This window comes from Moschus berezovskii, chromosome 4, assembly GCF_049115385.1.
Source record: "Moschus berezovskii isolate FMDL1 chromosome 4, NW_MosBer_1.0, whole genome shotgun sequence".
NCBI lineage: Eukaryota > Metazoa > Chordata > Mammalia > Artiodactyla > Moschidae > Moschus > Moschus berezovskii.
Window position 1 is genome coordinate 20,256,179 of NC_142463.1, and position 19,858 is coordinate 20,276,036.

General features: G+C 38.6%; 1 protein-coding gene across 5 annotated transcripts in view; it reads right to left on the reverse strand.

Annotated features, from left to right (window-relative positions):
• Positions 1 to 19,858, reverse strand: part of GPBP1L1 (GC-rich promoter binding protein 1 like 1) — a 63,419-nt gene that overhangs the window by 18,825 nt on the left and 24,736 nt on the right. For 4 of the 5 annotated variants that reach the window (XM_055403706.2, XM_055403707.2, XM_055403704.2 and 1 more), the window contains exons 2-5: positions 10,483 to 11,484; positions 9,543 to 9,657; positions 7,058 to 7,187; positions 6,386 to 6,672 (exon numbers count right to left, since the gene is read on the reverse strand). In XM_055403706.2, coding sequence (XP_055259681.1) covers positions 6,386 to 6,672; positions 7,058 to 7,187; positions 9,543 to 9,602 — 477 coding nt within the window. In that variant the 5' untranslated portion in view covers positions 9,603 to 9,657; positions 10,483 to 11,484. Of the gene's footprint in view, positions 1 to 6,385; positions 6,673 to 7,057; positions 7,188 to 9,542; positions 9,658 to 10,482; positions 11,485 to 12,200; positions 12,907 to 19,858 lie in introns of those variants that run through there. The other variant, XM_055403705.2, reaches the window with a different exon arrangement.

Sequence of the window (19,858 nt, forward strand, 5' to 3'; positions counted from 1 at the left end):
TAGTTGCTCAGTTGTGTCTAACTCTTTGCGACCCCATGGACTGTAGCTCGCCAGGCTTCTCTGTTCATGTAATTCTCCAGGCAAGAATACTGGAATGGGTTGCCATTCCCTTTCTCCAGGGGATCTTCCCTACCCAGGGATCAAACCTGGGTCTCCTGCATGCAGGCAGATTCTTTATCGTGTGAGTCACCAGAGAAGCCCCATCTACACCTAAGTATAGGCATAGATGGGGAAGCCTACAGAGAAGCTACCCTGGTCGCTCAGCTGGTAAAGAATCCGCCTACAATGCAGGAGACCCCAGTTTGATTCCTACGTCAGAAAGGTCCCCTGGAGAAGGGATAGGCTACCCACTCCAGTATTCTTGGATTTCCCTGGTAGCTCAGATGGTAAAGAATCCACCTACAATGTGGGAGACCTGGGCTTGATCCCTGGGTAGGAAAGATCCCCTGGAGAAGGGCATGGCAACCCAATCCAGTATTCTTGCCTGGAGAATCCCACAGACAGAGGAGCCTGGCAGGCTACAGTCCATGGGATTTTAAAGAGTCGGATACGACTAAGTGACTAAGCACACCACACACTTGCAGCATCTATACCTATATATAGACAGATACACAGTTCCATCACAATTTGTTAAAAACATTTCTTTCTCCACTGACTGGTTTGCTTTGTTACTTCTGTTGAAAATCAGAGGAACATATTCAGTTCAGTTCAGTTCAGTCGCTCAGTCGTGTCCGACTCTCTGCGACCCCATGAATCACAGCACGCCAGGCCTCCCTGTCCATCACCAACTCCCGGAGTTCACTCAAACTCATGTCCATAGAGTCGGTGATGCCATCCAGTCATCTCATTCTCTGTCGTCCCCTTCTCCTCCCACCCCCAACCTTTCCCAGCATCAGAGTCTTTTCCAGTGAGTCAACTTGTCGCATGAGGTGGCCAAAGTATTGGAGTTTCAGCTTTAGCATCAGTCTTTCCAATGAATACCCAGGATTGATCTCCTTTAGAATGGACTGGTTGGATCTCCTTGCAGTCCAAGGGACTCTCAAGAGTCTTCTCCACAGTTCAAAAGCATCAATTCTTCGGCGATAAGCTTTCTTCACAGTCCAACTCTCACATCCATACATGACCATGGGAAAAACCACAGTCTTGACTAGAGGAACATATTAATGAAGGTTTATTTCTGGGTTCTCTATTCTGCCCTACTATTAATCTATACGCACAATGTCATATTATTTTGATTACTGTCACGTTATACAAAGTCTTCACGTTAGTGAGTATAAATCCTCCGACTGTTCTTTTTTAAGATTGCTTTAGATATTCTAGGTCTTTTTAATTTCAATATAAGAAAGCACGCTTGCTGGGGTTGTACAGTCCATAGAACTGATGTCCTAACCATGTTGCATCTTCTAATTCAAAGCCTTCCATTCAAAATGTATTCTTATTTAGATCTTTAATTTCCCTTGGCAATATTCTGTGGTTCAATATTAAAGTCTCTCACATCTTCTGTTAACTTTATTCCTAAGCAGTTTTCAAAGGTTTTTTAAAAAGTTTGTAAAAAGCCCTCTGTATACATATAAACTGTTGAGTTCTGATCTGTGGATTCAATCAACTGCAGATCATATACTGCAACTGTAGTATATACTACTGAAAAAATCTCCATACAAATGGACATGCAAGCTCGAACTCTTGAAAATCATCTTGTTCAAGGGTCAACTGTATATAAAAATACAACTGACTTAAAAAAAAATGCTGTAGCCTAAAATCTTGTTAATTCTTTACAGTCCTTAGGATTTATGTAAGCAGTCATGTCACTTGTGAACAGAAACTTATTTCTGTTAATTTATATACATTTTATTTCTCTTTCTTGCTTTACTGCACTTGCTAGGGTCTCCAGTACAATGCTAAATATAAGCAGTGAGAGTATACATGCTCCTGATATTAAAGGGAGCTCTGCTTTTACTGGAGAACTTGGTAAGACTCAAAGGCTACACTGTTGTACCTTCTCAGAATCCCTTCTCTCCACAAATTTCTTACTCTCAGATTCCACACACATTAAAGCCCAAATCCTACAAGACTACCCTCACACCTGGCTCCTCCTTCTTCAAGTAACAGTGTACCATGCATTTATTCTCTTATCCTTGGAAGGTAATATCAAACTGCCAAGAACAAAGCTCTCACGCACATTTACTAACAGTTAACATTTAAAAATATATGTGCCAGACTTTTCTGACAGTCCAGTGGTTAAGAGACATTTCTACTACAGGGGGCGCAGGTTAGATCCCTGGTTTGGGAACTAGGATTCTGCATGCTGTACACCATGGCCATTTAAAAAAAAGAAAATCGATTTTATTCTTTCTTGATATATCCCATTCTTTTTCAACTAATCACTTCTTAATCCCCCTTACTGCTACTTCAGACACCTGCTCTCTGAATATATTACTTTCCTTGCATGATTCTGTCTATTCATAAACCTCAACTACCACCTCTGTTTCCAAAGGCATACCTCTTAATTTACCTCACCCATCTCTTTGGTATTAAGACCTCTTTATCTTCTACCCTCCAATCCTGCTCCTCCTGTTTTTCCTTTTCAAACGAATTACTTATTATTTACTAATTTCCTTTGAATAGAAATCTTTTTTTTTTTAATTTTTGTAGAAATCTTATTTTTCACTCTTTCTTCTCTAGTTACAATGCCATGGTTTCCATTCTTTAGATTTATCCTCCAAAACAAGATTTTTAACAAACTGTTAACAGGAAAATGGATAAACAAACCTAGTATATTCATACAACAGAATATTTCCTATATAGCAGTAAAAAAGATACACATCAGAGTTTCTCAACCATGGCACTACTGACATTTGGGATTGGTTAATTCTTTGTTATAGTGCTGTCCTGTGCATTGTAGGAAATTCAGCAACATCTCTGATCTCTACATACTAGATGTCAATAGGACTATCTCCAGTTGTGACAACAAAAATTTCTCTAGATATTGTCAAATGTGCTCTGAAGGAGGCAAATTTGTTCCTGGGTTGAGAACCACTGATCTAGAGCCCTATGTATCAATATAGACAAATCTCAAACAACTTTAAGGAAATAAAAGAGAACTACACTGGACACGACTAAAGCAACTTAGCAGCAGCAGATGATGTGATAGTATTCATATATGGAATTGGTGCAAAAGTAATTGTGATTTTGCACTGCTGAATTTTGTTGTTTGATAATGGAATATATTCTTAAATAAATGTGGTAATGTTATATACATAATTTTAATGTGCATATCTTGCTTTATGGTTTTTTGCTAATGAGTTATTACTTGCTGTTTATATTTATTTTAGACCACAGAAATGTGAAATGGATGTTAGACAAAAAGCAAATATGAGTGATTTTCTTATTCGAGATAAAAATGGGTCGTAAAGCAGTGGAGACAACTCACAACATTAGCAACGCGTTTGGCCCAGGAACTGCTAACAAACATATAGTGCAGTGGTTGTTCAAGAAGTTTCATAAAGGAGATGAAAGCCTTGAAGATGAGTATAGTGGCCAGCTGTAGTGGAAGTTGACAACGACCAACTGAGAGCAGTCATTGAAGCTGCTGCTCTTATAGGAGAAGTTGCTAAAGAACTCAACATTGACCATTCTACAGTCATTTGGCATTTGAAGCAAAATGGAAAGGTGAAAAAGCTCAACAAGTGTGTGCCTCATGAGCTGACTGTAAATTAAAAAAACTGTTTTGAAGTGTCATCTTCTTTTATTCTACACAAGGGCAATGAATAATTTCTTGATCAGATTGTGATGTGCTACAAAAAGTGGATTTTATATTGTAACTGGCAATGATCAGCTCAGTGGTTGGCCTGAGAAGCAGCTCCAAAGCACTTCCCAAAGCCAAAGTTACACCAAAAAAAAAAAAGTCATGGTCACTGGTGGTCTGCTGCTGGTCGGATCCATTACAGCTTTCTGAATCCCAGCGAAACCACTGCATCTGAAAAGTATGCCCAGCAAATCACTGAGATGCACCGAAACCTGCAACACCTGCGACAAGCACTGGTCAACAGAAAAGGCCCAATTCTGCATGACAGTGCCCAACTACACATCGCATAACCAATACTTCAAAAACTGAATGAATTGGTCTATGAAATTTGACCTCATCTACCATATTCATCCACTCTTTTGCCAACCAACTACCACTTCCTTCAAGCATCCTGACAACTTTTTGCAAGGAAAAACTAGCGGGAGGCAGAAAATACTTTCCAAGAGTCTGTCAAATCCCAAAGCATGGATTTTTATGCTACAGGAATAAACAAACTTACTTCTCATTGGCAAAAATGTGTTCACTGTAATGGTTCCTATTTTGGTTAACAAAGATATGTTTGAGCCTAGTTATAATGATTTAAAATTCAGTCTGAAACCACAATTACTTTTGCACCAACCTAATAGTAAAAAAAACATATATGATGAGAAACACTGAAATAAAAACGGTGATTACCTTTAGGGGAAAGAGGAGAATATGGTTAGGGAAGCTTTAACTGTACCTATAATATCTTGCCTCATTTGTAAAAGAATGGTCTGGAGCATACTGGGCAAAATGTCAACATTCACAAAGCTAGGTTATGAGTGCACTTGACCATTTTCTCCATACTTTAATGTACACTTAGAATATGCCATAAAAATGTAAACACAAAATAAACCTGCCCTTATTGACCTTGTTCAGGTATGATGTGACTTAGCAGGTGAAGATAACGCTGTCTTAAACATTTCTTTCTGTTGTCAACTCATTTCTCACTGGAAAAAACACAGAACTGATAATAGACGTTATCAAACTACGCCAATCAGTAGTATAGCACCAGTTTAAAAGGTACTCTACCTAACTTCTACCTTCAGTTCAGTTCAGTTCAGTTCAGTCGCTCAGTCGTGTCCGACTCTCCGCGACCCCATGAATCACAGCACGCCAGGCCTCCCTGTCCATCACCAACTCCTGGAGTACACTCAAACCCACGTCCACAGAGTCGGTGATGCCATCCAGCCATCTCATTCTCCGTCGTCCCAACTTCTACCTTACCCCACACCAATTCTCATTATCTTTTTTTTTAAAACTAAAGCATACAAGAAACTACTAAAAGAGATCTTGTTTTCCATGTGCTCAGCTGACTGTGGTCATAATAATATGTATTTTAGATAAATGTTCAGGTAAGACAGAAATTATAACTACAGTAGGTTCATTTAATTGTGTGAAAATTACAAAATGAAATTCATTTTATAATAGGAATACCATTCAACTTTTTTGCTGTTGCTGCTGGTTTGATGAGGATTTCATCAAGTTCTCAAAGTGTGATGAGCAAGAGAGATTTTGTTTCCTAATCACTACCACTGGTCTTGTTTGAATTTGCTTATTTACTGAATAAATAAAGTTATAATTTAGTGTAGTCATTTTGGACTACTGAGTACTTAAGACATTCTGGTAAAATACTTAATGTATTGGTGTATTATAGACTTTTCCAGGAATAAAGTTTTAAAGGATGGGCACCTTGAAACAGGAATATCAATAAGTAACATTTAAATTAAGAGCCCCCAGATCATTTGCTAGACTTGGGAAAGGACGGGCTGAATGCCTAAATTTTACTCTTTAGTTGGCTTTGATAACATGAAATGGGTGTCATAAAAGTGACTCGCTTATCTAATATGCTACTTAAAAATAATGAGCTGCACTAATAGGATTTTGCTACTAGTCATATGTGGCTTCTGCGCACTTGGAATGTGTTATCTATGTTAAGATGTAGTAAAATTATAAAACACACAAAGAATTTTGCAGACCTAGTATAACAAAGAATGTAAATTATCTTGGTAATTTGAAGATAATGACTACAGGTTAAAATAATAATTTGGATATATTTGGTTAAATAAAACTTATTATTAAACTTTTAAAGGTGCACAAAAACTACTTTTGGCTTAGAGGTCAAAAAGCATATAATTCAACACACAGTAGCATAAATAGGCAACAGTTAAAATATTCCTAACTGTGTGTTTCTAAACTTATCACAACTGTTTATATAAGCAAGCAATATCAGAGGAAAAACATCCCTCTTACGATAGTTGGAGAAAGACAATTTAACAGTTTTCCATAAATATATTTGAATATTGAATCTTATAAAACTTAAAGAACACTCAGGATTTTTTTCAAGTTCCAAAGGCATAAAGATGAAAAAATATTAAGATTTGCTAAAAATTATACAGGAATTTTGGTCCTCATCTTCATATTAAACAACTCCTTCATAAAAACAATAAAAGTCTAAATGCAGGACTCCTTTTATGTATTTCCTCAAATGTTCTCATTATTAACAGGGTTTAAGAATCATTTTAGATTTTAACTGCAGAACTAAACCTTTATACTTACAAAGTCTTCCTCTTCAAACTGCAACTTTTCCACCTTATCTTCTTTCTTCTCTTCCCTAATATCTGTAGGTGGCTTTTCCTGAAAGGCACAGCCTTTCCGGGAATGGAAGCTGCCATTCCAATGGCGATGGTTTCCTGTGCCACCCCCACTACGCTGGCTCATGCCATCATGACCTCGTGAAGAGCCATGCCAACCAGATAGGTTCCCTGTGATTCCAGCATATGCTCCCTTAGAGACACCAGAGTCCACAGAATCATGGCGGAACAGGGAGGGCTGGTGCCAAGAATCTGAAAAAGTAAGGAAACACATTAGTGTGTTTGCTTTCTGGAAATCCAGAAACAAGAGGGCCACATGCTTCCTGATCTAATTTATGGTATTGCCAAAGCCTGTCAGGAGACCTTCTAAATAAAAAATTAAGTCCACACACACAAAAACCCACAAGATACATCATTTTGTTTTAATGTAATTTCTGTATGAGTTCTTTAATTGAATAAATGACTCAATAGAACCTAAGAATGTTAGAAAGCCAATATAGCTGAGTAATGACTACTGGAGGATCTAATTGAGTATTATGTTTACAAAAGATCACTATTCCAAGGTTATGGACATGTACCCTCAGCCTGGATTTCCTCTGAGTAGCTTAAATAGTCATGGAAGTTGGGTATGTCCTACCTCCTGTCGTTCGAAGAGGTCCATTGTTGAAAAAGCCATCAGATGAATTATGTCTACGACGGCTAACTCCAAATCTACCATCTCCTCGGGGTAGGTGCTCTCCGTGTTTTTCGAAAGTCGCTGTAGGTGACTAAAATGATAATAAAGTATAGAGAAGCAAACAGATAAGTACGTATCAATCTCTTTCATTATCTTCAGTTTTATATCAGGCTTCTAGAAAACAAGTAATATTGGTGGCAGAAATCTCCATTTTGAGCACATGGGACATAGTTAAGGGCTATAGTTCTCTGAGAAGCCCTACATTGCCTATTTAATCACTGATTGAATTAATTAACAGGCTACTTCAATTACTTGCATGGTGGGGGGTGGGGGAGGAATCAGTCAATATACAGAAGAACAAGCTCCAAAACTTACACTTAAAAATGTTGTTAATTTTGAAAGAAAAAGGAAGATGCTTGCTTTTAAAATAATTCTAAACAGCTTATTTGTGTAAATTAGTCTCGAACTGGAGAGAAAGGAAAGGTTTAAATATCACCTTGGCATGCCATTAACAACCACACAAAAGTTTTTATAGTTTTATAAAACACTTATTTCCATTGTTTAATACTCATAATAAGATTACAATTTGACATCATCCCCATTTTATTTACACATGAGGAAGGAGGTCAGAGAGAGTAAGTCTCAGAGGTTACACAACTAAAATAAAGCATTTTGAGAAACACTATTATGTCCTTTCCTATTCCAAGTAGCTGTATTCTATAACAATCTTTTTCTCAAAAATAGAAAACCAAAGTTTAAAAATCCATGAAATGTATGGTTTACAGGCCCACTACTCCCAGCATTTTAAAAGTGCTTATAGGAGAACTACAGGTTGTGTCAGAGAAATCTTTACATCTATTTCCTTATTATTAATATCTTCACTTACACTTGGTATTTGTCAGATTTTATTTTAGCCATTCTAGTGGGTTACAAGGGCTTCGCTAGTAGCTCAGCTGGTAAAGAACCTGCCTGCAGTGCTGGAGACCCCAGTTTGATTCCTGGGTCAGGAAGACCTCCTGGAGAAAGGATAGGTTACCCAATCCAGTATCCCTGGGCTTCCCTGATGGCTCAACTGGTAAAGAATCCGCCTGCTATGTGGGAGACCTGGGTTCGATCCTTGGGTTGGAAAGATGCCCTGGAGAAGGGAACAGCGACCCATTCCAGTATTCTGGTCTGGAGAATTCCATGGACTGTACAGTCCGGAGGGTCGCAAAGAGTCAGACATAACTGAGAGACTTTCATTTTCTTTCAGTGGGTTACAAAGATTTCTCCTTTCCTCCGAAAGTTTACTGGGTTTTAATTCTTCAACTCAGGTTATAATCCACTTCAAGTTAATTTTTATGTATGCTATAAAGTCAAGGTCGAGGCTCTCCCTCCTATTTCCCCATAAATATCCAGTCCTAAAACAACTTGTTAAAAAGGATTATCACTTCTGCATTGAATTACCTTGGTACTTTAGTCAAAAATCAACTGACTAAATATACAGGACTATTTTTGAATTTTCTATCCTATCACTTCACATTATCTTTATGCTAATACCACACAAATTTGCTTACTGTAGGCTTAATGGAAAAATGTATTAATAAATTACATTTCCTAATTTTTTACCAAGTTCATGGCGCTAAATCAATTGTTCTTTGCAGGTATAAGATCTGCCTACTTTTAAACACTTTCCTAGATCCCATACCTAATCCCTCAGGTCTACCACCTCCAACCCTTGAGGCAGATTATGTCAATTATGAGATGGCTGGGAATTTCACAAGCGCAATTCAAACTGAAGTTTAGAGCAAAGGGTTGTGGGTCTAGACAGACCAGGAACATCTTCCCCAAAATTCACGTTTAAAAAAATGCTTTTTTTCTGAGACTACTTATCAACTTTGTCCCTCCTCTATTAGGTGGCAAAATGGGAAGTATTTTTATTAGCTTCCCGAAGGTTTCCTTTATCAAGAATATATTCCATTTGTCTTTATCCTTAATGCAAACATTTTCTCCAAAATCAGTAAGCAGACCACTGTCTCTGAAATAGAATTTCTAGGATTTAATCTGAGAGTCATGTAGTAGTCAATTACTGTCTATCCTTTTTCCTCATCAACTACTACTTTAGACATATGTACATTCATTCTGAAGATCCATTTCCCCCCAAACCAAAGTGTTCCACAGCTAACATAGGAAGTCTTAAGTGTGCCACATGATGAAGAAAGCTTAACGTAATGAAATAAATAGGACACTTGGGTACACACTGACTTGAACTGCCTAAGTGTTTATACCCTATTTATATCTTAAAAGTAAGATAAAAGAAAGATAAGTTTATGAAAACATATCTAAAATTCTCAGATAAGACTAAATATACACACAAAAAAACTAGATTGTAAAACAAGAGGCTGTAAGAGAAGACAAGGATGCAAAGAATTGGTATTGAGATGGTTACTAGAATGGAGAACAGTACCTTAGCTGACTGTGGTGTTGAGAAATTTAGCCAAGCAGGAACAAAGTCATGCTGCGCCATTTAGGTCCAGTGTCTCTTTTCAACAAGGTGAGGCATCCAACCTCATGGCCAGGATCTGAAAATGAGAAAACTGAAATCATCTATTCTTGGAAGAACCTGGTATCAAGTAAAGGAGTCTGCTGTTTCTTTAAGGTCGCCCTTTTACAGAAAGACTTGCTCTCTGAGCCTTTCTAGAGTACTCATCTGGCCTCATACATCAGAGAAGTTCTAAACAAAAACAACAGTCTGTAATATATAACCATGAATATTCAACACAGATAAAGTGGGACATAGCCCTGAAGGTAATATGACAGAAGCTAATGAATTCTTGGGTTATAGCAGAAGAACCTTAAGAATAAACAACTACTCATAACTATAGATATATGCCATGCCAGGTATATGCTAAGTTGCTTCAAACACTGCTGACACTTTGAGACCCCATGAACTACAGCCCGCCAGGTTCCCCTGTCCATGGGATTCTCCAGGAAAGAATACTGGAGTGGGTTGCCATTTCCTTCTCCAGGGGATCTTCCTGACCCAGGGATCAAACCCATGGTCTCTTATGTCTCCTGTATTGGCAGGCGGGTTCTTTACCACTGGCACCACCTGGGAAGCCCCAAACTATAGATATTTATTAAAAAAAAAAAAAAGATTAATCTGCTTCAGGTAACTTCAGGCAAAAGCAGTAGCAAAAAATCTTCCTAGAGAAGGAAGTTATAACTTCTCAACAGTTTTTCTATTTAGTTCACATTAACCTCTCCTAATCAGAATCAATTTTCCTGAGAGATCCAAACCACCTCACTGATAAGTCTCCAGAATACATCAGAAAAGAGTAGGTATTTTCCATGATACATATACATACACAGTCTTCTTCCAAAGTTAGACATAGGAGGATACTTACCCCAGAGTATAACCTCTGTGGTCCTGCTTCCTGAACTTCTTGAGTTGCCAGCTGGATTTCCACAAGGTTTGTACTTAATTAGCCGGGCCAGCAGAATGCCTTATGATGAAGCAAAAAGAATCCAGGCTCTGTGTGGATCAATCTCTCAGTCCCCTTAATTGCTCATCTTAAACTATCTAGTTCCTGACACGTTTCCCAAAGGGGAAGGGGAAAGGGGAAGGGGAGGGGAACATAAAAAGTATTTGTTACATTTAAAAAATGGGGGGAAGGGGAAAGAGTTATATCAATGTTCACCTCATTCAACTTCCTTGAGTGATGGCACTACGATGTTGCTTAAATAGATAATACATGGACATTTGCACAGTGAATGCAAATACTGTTCATAACAAGGTCATAGCTTAGAAAGACAGAATGACTTTTGTTTGGTCAAATAATGTCATTTAAGTGATAGATCAAAAATAAAACATTGACAAGCTATAAAAGATCTTCTGAGTAGTCAACTCTAGGAGCAAAACATCCACATTACAAAGCCCTTAATTTATAAATCTCATTATTCTTACACAGATGGTAAAAATAGTCTGCAGGTATGAGTTTATTATATTTGTCTTATCCTTCAAAATCTAAGGACATAAGAAAGCTTGTTTAAAAAAAAAAAACCAGACAGGAACTTGATATGTTTTCCCTCCAAGAATAGCAGCTTTCAAGGCAAATTTCTTGGTATAAAGCTCGCAAATGTTTCTTCTATTTCTTTGGTCTTCACTATTTATAAATTCACAGCAAAATTAAAACAAGTGAAAAGCAGGGCTTAAGAACAGTCACGGAGAAAGCTCCAAAGTGAGGTTTTCTTCTCTTTAGTTTTCTGTATTTCACTCGTTCTGCCCGTTCCCAAAGACTAAATTGAGTTAATGGAAGGTAATAAGAATCTTCTGCTTCAGTAGAGAAGTCACTTTGGATCCATTTTCATTGTTATTCAATCATTTAAAAGGCCACAGGAATCTATCACTATAAATGAAAAAACAAAATAATGTATCACAAGAGGCAAAATTACTATATATAATTGCTAAAATGAGACATGGTCAAATGATGGACCTAGGAGACAAAGGTCTAGGAGACAAAACTCAAGTCCAATTTAAACATTAATTTAATGTACCACCACCTACAGCAACAACTGGCTAAAAATTTTTTAAGGATTTTAAAAGGATTTTGGAAAAGTGAGGTGAAAAAAATCTATCTTTAAAATAACCATTTCTCCAATTAGCTATCAAATGTAATTCAGAAATGCAAATTAGAATCCCTTAGATTCAGACTTTCCCTCATACTTGGAACAGCTTGCCATAAGCGGTCAAAGAGGCATAACTAACTGGTTTATTACACAGTCATCAACTATTTAATTACTTAGTACTAACAACAGCTAGATGCTTAAAAACAAGACATCTGTCATAGCATTCCTCATGTATTTACGTATTTTTAGATACCTACTTATCAATTAAGAGACTTAAGTGCTTATTCTCTGACGTAAGATATGCAGTAAGAGATGACATAAATATTTCTTTGGCAAATTCCTAACATACTTCCAAGGGCTAGAACATTTTCTGATAAAAGAGAATGTTTGCATCTGTGGGCAATTCTGGTCTACAGTGGTAAATACTAGTTTATAGAATATTTCTCATATAATCAATTCCTATTTAAAGAAATACTAAATTCAGAACAGTAAATACCTCTGTGGGGAAACAACGGGAAAGGGATCAAAAAAAGGTTCCGGGGTGCTTGATCTGCATCTGTAATACATTATTAAACTGAATGATGGGTATTCACTTGTTCTCTACACTTTTTATATCTTTGTAATACATATATGTGTAACATCAACCACGCAGAGTACACACACGTAATAATTTTAAAAAGTGACCTTATTAATATGTAAAAGAAGTCTCAATAAGTTCCAAAGAATAAAAGTCTATGTTCTCTTACTATGTTAAAATCATGAAACAATTTCCTCTTCAGTTCCCACTCTCCTTCCCATTCCTGAAGAAATACTATACAAAGCCATTAGGAGCGATCAGGCGAAGTAAAAGCAGCAAAGGGGGAGCTCCAGAGGGCAGAGCAAGGTACTGGGGCATAATCAGGATGTGAGGGCGTCCGCAGAGGGTAGAAGGATATTGAAATGTGTGCATGGCAGCAGTCCTGCAAAGGTTGTTGGACCTCATTAGGTGAGTGTCCCAGTACAGTCCAATGCAGAGTATGGGAACCTCAAGAGGAATAACGAGGATTTCCTGGCAAAGGTACATGGCCAAGTGGGTTGCAGGCTTCCATGCAGCAATGTGCCTTCCACAGTTGTTACAACTCTGATGTGATTAGGGAGAAATACATATAAGGGAGGAGGTAATAAATGCAGGTTGGTTACATACCAGGATTTGATCAAAAAGTAAAAAATATTAGGGGAAAATGGGAGTCAGATTTCTTACTGTGAGAGAAGTGATACAATGATAAAGAAACTTTCAAAATCTTTAAGTAGAAGAAAAACCACTATGAATAAATTTGCACTATAACAGCTAGAGAAATACTTAATAAAAAACAAGCTTTAAAAACTTATTTTTTAAAGAAGATTAAATCAAACTGAACTTTATTGCTCTTTTTTTCCATGATGGGAAATGAGCAATAAAAAAAAAATCTAAAGAAACACAGAAAGATAAGGTCAGAAAAAATCGGAATGGTTTTTTAAAACAATAATCCTTTTGAAACAGATTAATAATTAATAATTTTTTAAGACAGCATGAAAAGGAGGAAATAAACACAACAGATAAATGAATATCATGAATAGGGACTTCCCTGGTGGTCCAGTGGTTAAGAATACACTTTGCACTGCAGGGGATGCGAATTCCATCCCTGGTTGGGGAACTAAAACTCCAGGAGCCGAGGAGCACTAAGCCTACACCATAAACACACTCCAGTATTCTTGCCTGGAAAATTCCATGGACAGAGGACAAGGAATAGTTAGTTCAAGGATAAGCTCTTGATATTGGTTCTGTGGTCCAGCCTAGAGATTTTGAATATCAGAACTGATTACAATCCACAACCTAGAGAAAACTTAATTTTGTTTTGAAAACCAGTTTTTAATATAAACAAATTAAGAGCCAAGTCACAAAATACTTCAGTTCAGTTCAGTCGCTCAGTCGTGTCCGACTCTCTGCGACCCCATGAATCACAGCACGCCAGGCCTCCCTGTCCATCACTAACTCCCGGAGTTCACTCAAACTCATGTCCACAGAGTCGGTGATGCCATCCAGCCATCTCATTCTCTGTCGTCCCCTCCTCCTCCCGCCCACAAAATTTCCCAGCATCAGTCTTTTCCAGTGAGTCAACTCGTCGCATGAGGTGGCCAACGTATTGCAGTTTCAGCTTTAGCATCAGTCCTTCCAATGAACACCCAGGATTGATCTCCTTTAGAATGGACTGGTTGGATCTCCTTGCAGTCCAAGGGACTCTCAAGAGTTCTTCTCCACAGTTCAAAAGCATCAATTCTTCGGCGATCAGCTTTCTTCACAGTCCAACTCTCATATCCATACTTAGGAAGAAGTAAAATAAACTGAACTACATAACTGATGGGATACGGGAGTAAAAGAGAAATAAAAGTTCCTACTCTGATTTCTAGCTTGGATTAACTTGGTAAATAACTACCACATCACTGACTGATACAGGGAGTAAAAGCTAACTGGCTTTTACTATTCCTCCAGTATAATTCAGGTGTTTTTTAAAAAAATTTATTTATTTTTGACTGCACTGGGTCTTTGTTGCTGTGCACAGGCTTTCTCTATTTGTGGTTAGCTGAGGCTATTCTCCAGTTGCAGTGCACAGGCTTCTCTTGTTATGGAGCACAGGATCTAGGTGTGTGGACTTAGTTGCCACTTAGTTGCCCAGCAGCATGTGGGATCTTCTTGGACCAGGGATTGAACCCGTGTCTCCTGTACTGACAGGCAGATTCTTTAGCACAGGACCACCAGGAAAGCCTCAGGATTGTTTTTACTTAGGTCTATACCTGCAATGAAACAATCCTATGACAAACCTCGACAGTGTTTTAAAAAACAGAGACACCACTTCACTGGCAAAGATCCATATAATCAGAGCTATGGTTTTTCAGTAGTCATGTATGGATGTGAGAACTGGACCAAAAAGAAGGCTGAGTGCCAAAGAATTGCTGCTTTCGAACTGCAGTGCTGGAGAAGACTCTTGAGAGTCCCTTGGACAGCAAGGAGATCAACCCAGTCCATCCTAAAGGTAACCAATCCTGAATATTCATTCGAAGGACTGATGGCTGAAGTTGAAGCTCCCAATACTTTGGCCACCTGATGTGAAAAGCTGACTCACTGGAAAAAACCCTGATGCTGAGAAATATTGAGGGCAAGAGCAGAAGAGGGTGACAGAGGATGAGATAGCGGGATGGTATCACTAACTCAACGGACATGAGTCTGAGCAAACTCCAGGAGACAGTGATGGACAGGGAAGCCTGGTGAGCTGCAGGCCATGGGGATGCAAAGACATGACTTAGTGACTAAACAACAATAATATCTAGAATACCTAATACATAATGATAATGTCCCTGTAACAGTTTCTTATGGAAAAATATCAAATCAAGTTTCCATCTAAAATAACATAATTAACTATTTGTTGCACCCTTTCTGTTGTAAGAATTTTGGTTTAAACAGAGAACCAGAAATTCAAGGCAGGAAGATGGATCATTAGGTTATAAAACTGACAGACCTGAAGGAAAATGCCTCAGTTTTAAAACACAAATATTTCCCTTTAACAAAGCACACTAGGTACATTCTGACACACATTATCTTTTCAAGTCAGTATTCAACCCCAAATTACTCTAGTAGAGTTTCAGCTGAGGCAGTGACTGTAGAGGGAATATTAACTTGTGATGCTTTGCTACTGGAGTGAAAGTTCTAAATTTGTTATATATCCCATAACTACTTACTGACCATCTCCAACATACCAGGCCATCAAGCTATCAAAGTGTGGTCTGTGCATGTACATGTACAACGTGGTGGTGAGGAGACGAATGACAAGTAGGAAATGAGGAAAGAGGACAGATAAAGGAAAAAGAAATTCCTGTTTTAGAAGCAAAAGACTAAAATGTCAATAATGGTTTTACTAGGATGGTGTACGGAGAAGGCACTGGCAACCCACTCCGGTACTCTTGCCTGGAAAATCCCATGGATGGAGGAGTCTGGTAGGCTGCAGTCCATGGGGTCGCTAAGAGTCGGACATGACTGAGCAACTTCACTTTCACGCTTTGGAGAAGGAAATGGCAATCCACTCCAGTGTTCTTGCCTGGGGAATCCCAGGGACGGGGGAGCCTGGTGGACTGCCATCTATGGGGTTGCACAGAGTCGGACACGACTGAAGCGACTTAGCAGCAGCAGCAGGATGGTGTAACTACAAGCATTTTGTTTCACTTTCGTAGTAAAATGTTTTTGTAATGAAATGTCTTTACTCTGGTTATGCCTTCTGGGGCTGTGGCTATTTTTATTGAACAACTAATTGGAGCAACTTTAGCTTAACAACTGAGAAATTCTGAGAAGGAAAAATACATCACTCAAAACTTTTGGGATGGTTATCAAGACTTAAAAAATTTGAATGAGATATCAAGTATTTAGTCTGGATCTCAGAGAGGTCTATTCTGGACAGAGAATTCTGGGAATTGTTAGTGTTTGGTGAAAGTGAAAGTTGCTCAGTTGTCTCCGACTCTGTGACCCCATGGACTATAAGTCCATGGAATTCTCCAGGCCAGAATATTGGAGTGGGTAGCCTTTCCCTTCTCCAGGGGATCTTCCTAATCCAGGGATTGAACCCAGGTCTCCAGCATTGCAGGCGTATTCTTTACCAGCTGAGTCACAAGGGAAGCCCAGCGTTTGGTAGTGTTTGGTAGATGATGTTTAAAATCAAAAGAAGAGATGAGATCTAAGGAGACCATCAAGATTTATATAAGAGTGTCCAAGTCCTATCTGTTCCACTCCTTAGTTTCCATTTCTGTTTGTCACTCTAGGTTCCAGTTGCTGCTGCTGGTTCCAGTTACTCTTCAATTAAAAACCTGGTTTCAGGGACTTCCTTTGGCAGTCCAGTGGTTAAGACTCCACATTCCAATGCAGGGGGCATGGGATTGATTCCTGGTTGTATGTCCCACAGCACAGCCAAAACAAACAAACAAAAAAAACTGGTTTCACAGGCACTACTAGACTCCCGCCCTCTACCTCAGCCTCTACTCTTGGCTGCTAGATTTCTGTTCCAAAGTCCAGGTTCAAATTATATTACTACCCTGCTCAGAAGTTTTCTGGCTTCCTACTAACGACACAATAGGGTTTAAGTTCCCTGGTCTAATAGTCGACAAATAAGCCTTTCAGGACTTCCCTGGTGGTACAGTGGATAAGAATCTGCCCGCCAATGCATGGGACACGGGTTCCATCCCTGGTCTGATAAGATTCCACATGCTGTGGAGCAATTAAGCCCCCTAGCCACACAGAGTTGAACACGACTGAAGTGACTTAGCAGCAGCAGCAGCCACAACTACTGAAGCCTGCATACTGCAATTACTAAAGCCTGCAGGCTTATAAGTCTGTGCTCCGCAACAAAAGAAGCCACTGCAATGAGATGAAGCCTATGTACTGAAACAGAGAGTAGCCCCAGCTCACTGCAACTACAGAAAATCTAGGCAAAGCAACAAAAGACCCAGTGTAGCCAAAAATAAATAGATAAATATTTTTAAAAGAAGACGAAAATAAATAAGCCTTTCCACATAAGTAAACTCTCTAAAATCTTCAAGATAAGTTAATTGTGCCTTCTAGGGTACTTAACACTTCCTCCTTCCAGGATAGTTATAAATGTTGACTCTAACTCCCAGAAGGCCAAAAAAATCGTTGCTTCTAGAAAGTCTTGTCCTGCCCTTTTTTGAAACTCACAGCATCTAGCATGGTACCTTACATGCAGTAAGGATTCAAAGGTTTAATAAACTAATTTTTACAGATTATGACAAAGCAAGAATGCAGAGAAACTGGGAACCCTCATACATTGCTGGTAGAAATATAAAATGGTGCAGCTGCTGTGGGAAAACAGCTGGTGGTTCCCCAAAGATAAACACACAGTTAGCATACAATCTATCATTTCTATTCCTAGGTATACAGAGACGAGAAATGAAAACACGTGTCCACACAAAAACTTGTAAGTGAATGTTCACCGCAGTTTTATTCACAAAAGCTACAAGAAGAAAGTCAAATGCCCATCAATAGATGGATAAGCAAAATGTGGTATATTCATACAACAGAATATTATTCAGCTATGAAAAGGAATGAAGTACTGATACATGTTCCAAGGATGAACTCTGAAAGCATTATGCTAAATGAAAGATACCAAATATGCAAAACAACACATATTACATGACTCCATTTATATGAAATATCCAATCCAGAGAGACAGAGAACAATCAGTGGTTACCAGGGGTTGGAGGGGCGGATGTGACTGCTTAATACATTTGAGGTGTATGTCTGGGATAATGAAAAAGCTCTGGAACCTGACAGTGATGATAGTTGGTAAACACTGTGAGTGTACTTGCTGCCATCAAACTGTACACTTTAAAATGTTTACAACAGTAAATCTTATGTGTATTTTGCCACAATTAAAAAAATAGTATTATAGTGCAGTTGTTAAGTCAATAGAAACCATAATATTAAATATAAACAATGCACTACATCATTCTTTTTAGGTTTCATCTAAATAATTTTTAGATAAAATGCTCTCTTCCTGGACACGCATATCAGAACTGCCTATTTGAATACTTGATCCAACCATTCATTCCCAAACATCTGTCAAATATTTTAGCTTTACAAATCCTCTGACTTCCTGGCTACTTCCCATATGCCCAGCAATCTACAAGATACTTCATAACACAATCTAATTTTACACCTTGTAATAAGGTGCTAGAGAGGATGTCCCTGCCAGGGACCTTATCTCAATCTCAGCTCTAAGTTAAGCTCCCATTATCATTCCACACGTGCTCATGACCTCACTAACTCTTATTTTCTCCACAGTCCAATATCCCTCGAAGTATTTAGATTCATTTCCCTTCATTCTTAACAAAACTTCCATAAAGAGCAGTGTACTGTCAGTATCTCCATTTTCTCACTCCCCATTTATTTCTCAATCCATTGCAAATTTAATTTCTTCCCACAACGCCAATGAACACTCATCTGTCCTTTAAATTTTAACATCTGAAGAGTATCTCCTAGTTTCTTTACCACTAAAATGAAAGCTGTGCTTCTTCACATGTTGAAGGTTAATAAACCAACAAATATATAAAAATAGCACATTACTTTTTTATCAACTCTTAATCAAAGGGCTTCCCAGGTGGCACTAGTGGTAAAGAACCTGCCTGCCAACACAGGAGACGTAAGAGACTTGGGTTTGATCCCTGGGTCAGAAGATCCCCTGGAGGAGGGCATGGCAACCCAATCCAGTATTCTTGCCTGGAGAATCCCATGGACAGAGGAGCCTGGCAGGCTACAATCCATGGGGTCACAGAGTCGGACACGCCTGAGCACACAATCAAAGAGTGGGTGAAAGGAAATATAAAGCCAGATGGTTTATTTAGTCATATTCTGGGAGAATTTTTAATTAAAACACTAATTTGTGCAACTCCTAACATATACTTTATTCTTCCTTCCTTCCTGACACCAGGTTAGCCATCTACTCAAGAGATTAACAACAAGAAAAAGTCAAGGCAAGCTCTAAAATGTTAAGGGACTTAACCAAGGTAACACATCTAATAAGTGACTGGGTCAGGTCTGGTACACTAATTTTCTAATTTCACTGCTTTCTGAATTATACACACTGTGACTGTTTCCAGTCATGAAATGATTCTGATACTTAGAAAAACAGAACAAATTCCTTAAAATCCTATGAAGCAAGAATCTTAAGAGGGATGTTAATTTATACACACTTTTTTTGGCCTATCTTTCTGTATTTCTCTTATTACTTATCTCGGTTAGTCAAGAGTGGCTGGCTTCCAGGCAAAGCTGAAAGACAATTAAACCTTTTGGTGCTAACAAAAAAGAAGCACGTAAAAAATGTGGCTTTAAAGTACATGGTTCCTGATCCTTTAAAAAAAATAAATTTTATTTATTTATTCATGGCTGCATGGGGTCTTCACTGCTGCGCGCAGGCTTTCTTTAGTTGTAGCAAGCAGGGGCTACTCTCGAGTTGTGGTGTGCGGGCTTCTCTTGTTGTGGAGCATGGGCTTGAGGGCCTTTAGTTGCAGTGCGCAGGCTCAGTAGTCATGGCCCACGAGGGCCTCGGCTTATTTGCCACAAGGCACGTGGAATCTTCC